Source organism: Peromyscus eremicus, chromosome 5 (assembly GCF_949786415.1).
Source record: "Peromyscus eremicus chromosome 5, PerEre_H2_v1, whole genome shotgun sequence".
Classification (NCBI taxonomy): domain Eukaryota; kingdom Metazoa; phylum Chordata; class Mammalia; order Rodentia; family Cricetidae; genus Peromyscus; species Peromyscus eremicus.
The window spans coordinates 103323776-103333777 of NC_081420.1; the positions used below are offsets into that span (position 1 = coordinate 103323776).

The following is a 10002-nucleotide window of genomic DNA, read 5'->3' on the forward strand; positions in this document are numbered from 1 at the left end:
AATGGAATACTACTCAGCAGAGAAAAACAATGACATCATGAGGTTTGCAGACAAATGGATGGACCTAGAAAAAATCATCCTGAGTGAGGTATCCCAGACTCAGAAAGACAAACATGGTATGTACTCACTCATAACAGGATACTAGATGTGGAACAAGGATGACTGGACTGCTACTCACATCACCAGGCAGGCTACCTGGAAAACAGGACCCCAAGAAAGACACAGGGATCACCCAATGACAGAGAAATGGAATGAGATCTACATAAACAGCCTGGACATGAGTGGAGGTAGTGAAGGGCGAGGGTCGAGGGAAAGAGAGCTTGGGTGAGTGGGAGATCCCAGCTGGATCAACAACAGAGAGGGAGAACAAGGAATAGGAGACCATGGTAAATGAAGACCACATGAGAATAGGAAGAAACAAAGTGCTAGAGAGGCCCACAGAAATCCACAAAGATACCCCCACAACAGACTGCTGGCAATGGTCGAGAGACAGTCTGAATTGACCTACTCTGGTGATGGGATGGCCAAACACCCTAATTGTCGTGCTAGAAACCTCATCCAACTACTGAGGGATCTGGATGCAGAGATCCATGACTAGGCCCCAGGTGGATCTCTGGGAGTCCAATTAGCGAGAATGAGGAGGGTTTATATGAGAGAGAATTGTTGAGACCAAGGTTGGATAAAGCACAGAGACAAATAGCCAAACAAACGGAAACACATGAAATATGAACCAATGGCTGAGGGTTCACCAACTGGATCAGGCCCTCTGAGTGGGTGAGACAGTTGATTGGCCTGATCTGTTTGGGAGGCATCCAGGCAGTGGGACCGGGTCCTGTGCTCATTGCATGAGTCGGCTGTTTGAAACCTGGGGCCTAGGCAGGGTCCCTTGGCTCGGCCTGGGAGGAGGGGACTGGACCTACCTGGACTGAGTCCACCAGGTTGATCTCAGTCTGTGGGGAAGGCTTTGCCCTGGAGGAGATTGGAATGGGGGGCGGGCTGGGGGGAAGGTGAGGGGGGCGGGAGGGGGGAGAACAAGGGAATCTGTGCCTGTATGTAGAACTTAATTGTATTGCAAAATAAAAATTAAAAAAAAAAAAAGGAAAAAAAAAAAGACAACCCTAGGAACAGAGGGCCTAGAAAGCCAGAGAAATGAGTGAGAAAGTAGGAAAAAGAGAGGTGAGGAAGGGACCTGGACTAGGGAGAGTGTGGAGGAAGGCAAGCACCCTTTGGGGCATATATGTTCACAGCTTCCTGGGGAACTTACTGTGTGTACAGGTTCCTGGAAGGCTTGGTAGTGAATACCATGCAGAGTGTCCTTTGTGAGTGTTGGCTAAAAGGAGAAATGAAGAGAAGGATGAAAGACTATGTTATGTAAGCGACCAAGCTATCTTTTTTTTAAAAAAATTTTTATTTTGCAATACAATTCAGTTCTACATATCAGCCACGGATTCCCTTGTTCTCCCCTCTCCGTCCCCCCTCACCTTCCACCCAGCCTAACCCCCATTCCCACCTCCTCCAGGGCAAAGCCTTCCCCACGGACTGAGATCAACCTGGTAGACTCAGTCCAGGCAGGTCCAGTCCCCTCCTCCCAGGCCGAGCCAAGGGACCCTGCCTAGGCCCCAGGTTTCAAACAGCCGACTCATGCAATGAGCACAGGACCCGGTCCCACTGCCTGGATGCCTCCCAAACAGATCAGGCCAATCAACTGTCTCACCCACTCAGAGGACCTGATCCAGTTGGTGACTCCTCAGCTATTGGTTCATATTTCGTGTGTTTCCGTTTGTTTGGCTATTTGTCTCTGTGCTTTATCCAACCTTGGTCTCAACAATTCTCTCTCATATAAACCCTCCTCATTCTCGCTAATTAGACTCCTAGAGATCCACCCGGGGCCTAGTCATGGATCTCTGCATCCAGATCCCTCAGTAGTTGGATGAGTTTTCTAGCACGACAATTAGGGTGTTTGGCCATCCCATCACCAGAGTAGGTCAGTTCGGACTGTCTCTCGACCATTGCCAGCAGTCTGTTGTGGGGGTATCTTTGTGGATTTCTGTGGGCCTCTCTAGCACTTTGCTTCTTCCTATTCTCATGTGGCGACCAAGCTATCTTAGCCATAGGTGGGCATGTGGACACCTCAGGCATACCCCAGCTGCACTCAAGTCCACATCTCTGACAGAGGACACTAATATTCTATGAACTTCCTGATTAAAGAAAATCATGTCTGAAAAAACGTTCATAACAGTTTTGTTAAAGGCAACAAAAAAACCTAGGCTTGGTGTTGCTTTTCTCTAATTCCAGCAGTTGGGAGGTAGAGGCATAGGGTGGCGTTTAAGGTCAGCTTGGACTACATAGTGAAATCCACCTTGGAAAATACAAGCTGAGACATGGAAGCCACTCAGATGTGCAAGGCTGCTGACTGAATAAAGTGCAGTGTGAGCACACGTGTGAAAGGAAACAGCTGCTACCTGAACCTCCAAACCTTTGTGCGAAGTGGCAGAGGAGGTGGCAGTCGAGCTCACTGTCGCTATGAAGGCATTATTAGTTTCATTGTTATCTGAGGGCCGGTAGCAGCGACAGTCATACATACAGCCGTAATCAAACACAGAGGAGGGCAGTGCCACATATGTCCTTCTGTTTCCAACTTTCTGCCTTTAACTTGCAGGTGCAGCTCCTGAAAGCCCCTCTACTGGGCAGGTTCCTTAGTGTTGAGTGTCTTCACTCATCACTGACCCTTAGTGTGCCACAAAGATCACGCCATGGGTTTTGGTGTGGGCACTGGGTAGGGCACTGTGGTAGTTTGAATGTAATCGGCCCCCATAATCTCATAGAGAGTAGCATTATCAGGAGGTGTGGCACTGTTGGAGTGGGTATGGACTTGTTGGGGGAAGTGTGTCACTGTGGGGGCGGGCTTTGAGGTTTCCCCTGCTCAGGATACCACCCAGCGTGTCAGTTCACTTCCTGTTGCCTGCAAGATGTAGCACTTAGCCGGGCGGTGGTGGCACACGCCTTTAATCCCAGCACTCGGGAGGCAGAGCCAGGCGGATCTCTGTGAGTTCGAGGCCAGCCTGGACTACCAAGTGAGTTCCAGGAAAGGCGCAAAGCTACACAGAGAAACCCTGTCTTGAAAAACCAAAAAAAAAAAAAAAAAAAAGAAAAAAACCAAAAAAAAAAAAACAAAAACAAAACATGTAGCACTCTCAGCTCCAGCACCATGTCTGCCTGCATGCCGCCATGCTCCCTGTCATGATGATAATGGAAGGAACCTCTGAAACCGTAAGTGAGCCACCCTAAATAAATGTTTTCTTTGTGAGAGTTGCTGGGGTGTCTCTTCACAGCAATGAAAACCCTAACTAAGACAGGCACTTTCCCTCACTGCCATCTGCTGTCTCTACTAATTTACTCCTCCCTTGTTCCAACCTTCTCAGTCTCTCTCAGACCCCAGTTCGCATCTCCTCCTTATGGTTTGAGTCTGTGTTGCAATGGATGCACCATGCTTCCAACAGGAAGATATTTCAGGCCTTGGCCATGCAAGAATTTGTACTCACAGAGGTGTAGGCAAGCAGCTTGTTGGGGGAAGGGCAAAGTGGTAGCTGCAGGAGGGCTGCACTGAGTAGACAGAGGAGAGCCAGTGTTGGAGAGCCAGTAATTAGCAGGTGGTGGAACCATATCTGCTGGATTTTCTCACTCTTTGGTTCCCTGGGAAGGCACAGCGTGGCCTCTGGAGCCATTCTAGATACAAGCAGCCATTACCCCCAACTTAGAGTCACCGTGTTTATGATATTGAGATTCACAGGTCAAATGTTGCCTTTGTAGAGGAGAGCAGGGTGCAGAAAGCTATAAAAGGAGGTGTGTGCTGAGGATCACTCAGATGGAGAAGGGGCAGACATTTGAGTATTTAATTTAGTCATTAAGGCTTGGGACCGCCTTGAGTGTGTCCTCTAGGGTTTGACATTGTCTTTTCTTTTTCATTTGATTCTATAAATTTTTAAATTTTCTTCTTGATTTCACTCAATGATGTGATCATTATTCAGTAGCATGTTGTGTATCCCACAAGACTGTATGTGTTCTATAGTTTCTTTTACTGTGGATTGAGAGTTTTATTCTATTGTAATAAAATAGATGTAATTATTCCAATTTTCCTGTACTTTTTAAAACTTCTTTTGTGTCCTAATACACAACTTATTTTGTAGAGAATTCTCATGGATTTCCAAGAAGAATGTGTATTTTGTAGTGTTTTATGGAGTGTTTTGTGGGTGTCTATGAACTTCTCTAGATCTATGATATCTTTAATTTAGATGTTACTCTGTTTTTGTGTGGCATTTTAAGTGCCTTTCCCCTATTCATTTCTTCTTTATATTGTGGCTAGTGTGATGGAAATTCCTACTGAGAACAAGTTTAGAGTCATTTATCCACCTGACGAACATTTTTAGGCCCTGTTGGTTCCAACACTGGGACTCTCTGGATTCTCAGAGCCTATGATAAAACTGGGATATTAGGCCATGAATAGAAGTTTTAGAATCCCAGAGAACCCTGCCTGTCAGGATTCACCAATGAATACAGGATCAGAAGTACAGGATCTGGCTAAGACAGACTTCATGGAGGAAACTGTATGGGTGTCTACTTCAGACAACCATCAATGCCACTTGAGAATCTGGTTCCATATCTCCAGCCTTCAAAAATCTAGAGTACTCGCCGGGCGGTGGTGGCGCACGCCTTTAATCCCAGCACTCGGGAGGCAGAGCCAGGCGGATCTCTGTGAGTTCGAGGCCAGCCTGGGCTACCAAGTGAGTTCCAGGAAAAGGCGCAAAGCTACACAGAGAAACCCTGTCTCGAAAAACCAAAAAAAAAAAAAAAAAAAAAAAAAATCTAGAGTACTCAAAGCCTGGCACAGAATCTTTCTCCTCAGTGCTTTTCTGAATGTTTCCACTGGCATGGTACAACCATGGCTGTGCCCATCTTCCCCAGTCAGCAAGGCATGATGTCAATTCAGTGTCTCCCTTCAGATTATCTGTGCTCCCAGTCCTGGCCTAGGCAGATGTTCTCTCTTCCGTCGACTTCCCCTCTGAAGGAACAGCTGGGCTTTTGGAGATGGAATGTCTCAGCTCTTCTAAGAACAAAGACATACACTAGATTTTTGTGTTACCTGAACAGCCTGATGTGTCTTAATCATCAGCAGCAGGAGCCCAATAATGAGCTCAGGGCGCAGTGGGAGAATCTGGCAGCAGCCCTCCTGGAGGATATCCTTCTCTGCCCATGGTGTCCAGGATAGACAATCAATAATATTCACTTGGACCCCAAAGGTCATGCTGTCCTGGGGTTGGTATTCCTTGCACTGAATTTTAAAAGGGGGGTGTTTGCCAACCTAAGACAACTTGACTTGTAGGGCAAGCTGATCAGAGATAAGGGGATATGATATGTCAGCGTCTCTAGCATGAAGGATCCAGGCTTTTTTTTTTTTTTTCCCCGAGACAGGGTTTCTCTGTGTAGCTTTGGTGCCTGTCCTGGATCTCGCTCTATAGACCAGGCTGGCCTTGAACTCACGGAGATCCACCTGCCTCTGCCCCCCCGAGTGCTGGGATTAAAGGCATGCGCCACCACTGCCCGGCGGATCCAGGTTCTTAATGACAGAGAGAAAATGTTTTTGGAGAATTTAGGTAGCTTGAGCAGAATTTGGCAGCTTTGTATAATGACATAAAGTAAAAGAGAGGTTATTTATTAGAAAGGCCAAAATGTTTAGCAACAGCAAAGAGGTAAGAATGAAAGCCATGCATATGGACAATCAAGGGGAAGAGAGTTGTCACACAGACCAGGAGGTTGCAGGGGAACCGGAAGTCAGGATGACACCCCCATACATGGACAAGTGCTCAGGGAGGCAGGGGACAGAACCTCTATTGTACATGTATAGACCCTCTGGCACCCCCCCCCCACTACTAGGACTCACTCCATAGTCATACATCTTCACAGATGTGCTGTGATCATCCAAATGTGGGCATTGACATGTCTACAGGACCCTTGGAAATCAAGACGAACCTCAGCAGACACACTGTATGTAACCAACCTAGTTCTTCTGGACACACACACACACACACACACACACACACACACACACACACTGACCCAGACTTGAGATAATAGATACTGAAACCTACGTCTCATATAAAATTGTGCCACTAGCTACTTTGGGATGGAAATAGATGAATGGGGTTGAATGATGGGAAGAGGAAGAAAAAAGACATCAATACCAATAAATGGACATATCATCTTAAAATAATTTGTAGGTGACATTTTATCTACAAACACAATAGATAGAGATACTTTCAGATGTTTTCAAATCCAGAGACTGACTTGGGAACCTTTATGTGCTGTGTTTTGAAAATATCTACGAACCAGATTTCTATACTGAAACTTAGACTCCAATATGATGATGTTAAGAGTTAGGCCTATTTGAGGCTTGGGTCATGAGAACTATTAATTATCCCATCACATATAAGGTATCATCTTTGGATCAGAGAGCTAGCCATCAAAATACAGCACACCTGTTGGTATCTTAACCTTCGACTTCAAGGTCTCCAAAAGTATGAACTTGATGAGAGAGGTCATGTGATTTTGATATAGCCCACCATTCTCTCCAAAGAACCCACATCAACCTTTTCCAAAGCTTCTGCTTCACTTATAGTGGTTTTTGGTCTTAGAGGACAGTGAGGACGAGAGATGAGACAAGGAAAGAAAGAAGGGACCTAGTCCCAGTGGAGTGTGAAAAGAGATGGGTACTTCGGGGTTCACAAATCCACACTGTTATTGGAGCATTTATTGAGTGGGTCTATCAAAAGATGACCCAGCAGGATAAAGAGTCACATGCAGAGGATTTGTGATAAATGTAGAGGAACAGACAAGTACAGAGGTTATGTGAATGTTAGAATCAACTCAGTTTCCTCAATATGTTTTTGGAACCTCAAGCTAACCACAACAGCAGCCAATGCTACACACCATTCTTCACACAGGGCACTAGAGCTCTTTGTGCATATTCTGAGATCTCTTTAGCTCCTGAATCTTCTGGGGCAGAGTCTTGGACCAGAACTGCAGCCTTCTGGCCTTCAGGGCTTGGCCCACAGCAGACTTGATGTCCAGCTGCAGGTACTGCTCATCATGGTCCAACATGGGCCAGTAGGGTAGACCCTCGCTGTTGGGGTTCCTGTGGATATGCCAGCCAGTGGGAAAGGGTGAGGTCACTCTGATCCAAAGTCTGACCCCATGATTTGGGTCAGGGAAGTGGAAAGATTAGGACAGTGGTTAAGGGGGCTGATGGTTCAGGTGTCTTGATATAGGGATACAAGTTTCACCAACTAGTTTCTACTCCATGTGGGGGAAAGACTACCTCACTTGTTTTATGTTTCCCTCTGAGAGGCAAGATCTAAAGAACAATACCATAGCACTTATGAGCCAGGTCACTGTGAGGTGACCAGTAACCGATAACTACAAAGTATCTGTATAAATGTGCTATGGGGTAGAGAAGACTTTATCATGTGATGAAATGTCCACGCATGATAAGAAGGCCACCATCCAAAAGGGAGTCCTAGATAGGGACCCACACCTGGAAGATTGAGAGAGAGAGAGAGAGAGAGGTGTAGTCTTACCCATGTCTTGCAAAATTGGCCCAGTACTTCATCATCCTCCTGTTCAGCAGCTCTTCCTCCTCAGTGAGGTCAACTGAAGTCAGTAGGAAAACAAAGGTCCAAGTATATGCCACATCATGCAACTGCCAACTCATGCTTCAGACTCACAGCTGTTGTCTGACCCCAAACTATGGGCTTTGCTACCTCCCTTCTTCACTAAATACAGTATCCAAGGTCCATGCAAGCCTCTAATTGAATTCTTGACCCAATGTGCTGTCATTTCCCACATTACAGGCTAGATTGGGAAGGGCCCAGATTCTAACCCTAAACTCTCTCTCTCTCTCTCTCTCTCTCTCTCTCTCTCTCTCTCTCTCCCTCTCCCTCTCTATCTACAGGTTTCCTCAAATGGACTGAGAGCTCAAGAGTTCCTCAGGAGCATCTGAGACCTCATTTAGCTCAAGAAAAATAAGGGAAGACTCACATTTTGCACTCCAGAAGAAGGATCCAAAGACAAAAGGAACCTCATCACCATGGTCAGCCTTCACGTGGGGTGGCTTGATATCCTTGAAGAAGCTGGACCGATGTTGGAATTCATAGAAGTAGACAGGAGCATGGGGAACCTGGAGGTAAGGACAGACGGTGAATTAGTGATCCCATATCTGGAGCTTTTCTGATACATGTTTGGTGGCAAGAAACCTTGATGAAAAGTTACTTGGAATCATAAAAGTTAAGTGGCGGAGGGAGCTTCAGGCTGGAGCTCTAGCTGTGGAAAAGCCCGTGGTTAAACAGTGTCTATGGCCTTCCTAGATGAGTGTTTTGTCAAGTCAATAGAGTTACTAGCAACTCACTTCCCCTCTGTACTTGGATATTACTCTATTAAACTAGACATGAGGAGACCTGGATACTACATTGTTCCACAGCGCTCAGCTGTGGCCCACTTCTCTGAGATGTTCCCCTAAGCCTTGTTACAGAGGTACTTACGCTGAAAATGTGCTACTTGGAGTGCAGGGATCACAAACATGAAGTCTCCCATCATCTCTGTGAACTGTATTTGGAGGGCTTGGGGATCCTCAGTGTTCCTCATGTACTCTTCCATTAGCAGGTCACCACACTCAGGAGGCAGCATCTACACCAAGGAGATCAGGAAGAATGAGGTTAGGCATGTTCTCGGTTCAAAAAGGTTCAACTTCCAATCTTGTAGAATATTACTTTAATTGGGAAAAGATGTGTTACATTTGTTTATGCTGTGGGAATATTACTTTAACTGTGTAAAGATGTGTTACATTTATTTCTGCTGCCCTTGTTAACAATGTCAAGATGTGTTATATTTGTTTATGCTGCATTTGTTTATTTATATAAAGATGTGTTGCTGTTTCACCTTGACTGCCTAAGGCTTCTGATTGGTCTAATAAAAAGCTGAATGGACAATAGCTAGGCAGGAGGGATAGGCAGGGCTGGTGGGCAGAGAGAATAAGTAGGAGGAGAATTAGGCTCAGGAAGAAGAAGAGAAGAAGGAGAAGAGAGTGAGGAGAAAGAGAGGGGACACGCCTGGGGCCAGAAGCCAGCCAGACACCAGACAGACATGAGGAGCAGTGAAAGACATACAGAAGGAAAGAAAGGTAAAAAGCCCTGAGGCAAAACAGAGATGAACAGAAACAGGTTAAGTTATAAGAAACAGGTTAAGTTATACTATAAGAGCTAGTGAGACAAGCATAAGATAAGCCCTAGCATTCATAACTAATAAGAAGACTCCGTGTCATGATTTGGGAGCTGGTCGGTGGCTCCAAAAAAGAAAAAGCCTGCTACACTCCAAGGTGACACTACACAGAATCACACATATATGTGGTCCTTTATTTTTTATTTTTTGGTTTTTCGAGACAGGGTTTCTCTGTGTAGCTTTACGCCTTTTCCTGGAACTCACTTGGTAGCCCAGGCTGGCCTCGAACTCACAGAGATCCGCCTGGCTCTGCCTCCCGAGTGCTGGGATTAAAGGCGTGTGCCACTACCGCCCGGCTATGTGGTCCTTTATTAACAGGGGTGTTGTCTGAGGAGGAAATATGAGGGAACTCTCTATATGGACAAGACCAGAGGTATCTCACCATTTGTGCTGCTGTATTCTTCAGAACATCCTGCAGGTTCTCTCTCGTTATTTCCTTTATTGTCTGAGCAGAGCCTGTGACCTGGGAGGCAGAAGTGTGGGATCTGATGGACTTGGATTAAAGATGTATTGAGTTCCCATGCTTAACATATGAGTCTCCAGGCTCCCAGAACATTGGAAGTGAGCCTCACCATAGGTATGATCCAACCATACTCATCATTGTTGACACCTATGATGCTGGGGACAGGGTGAAAATCCACAGAAGCCAACAACTCTTGGGGATGCCTGGGTAGG

General features: G+C 46.0%; 1 protein-coding gene across 4 annotated transcripts in view; it reads right to left on the reverse strand.

Moving 5' to 3' along the window:
* Positions 1-6805: 6805 nt before the first annotated feature.
* The window catches only part of LOC131911817 (acylcarnitine hydrolase-like), an 18480-nt gene continuing 15283 nt past the window's right edge, over positions 6806-10002 (reverse strand). For all 4 annotated transcript variants that reach the window (XM_059264200.1, XM_059264199.1, XM_059264195.1 and 1 more), the window contains 2 exons: positions 7632-7704; positions 6806-7189 (listed from right to left, as the gene is read on the reverse strand). In XM_059264200.1, the coding sequence (XP_059120183.1) occupies positions 7003-7189; positions 7632-7704 (260 nt within the window). In that variant the 3' untranslated portion in view covers positions 6806-7002. The remainder of the gene's footprint in view (positions 7190-7631; positions 7705-10002) is intronic.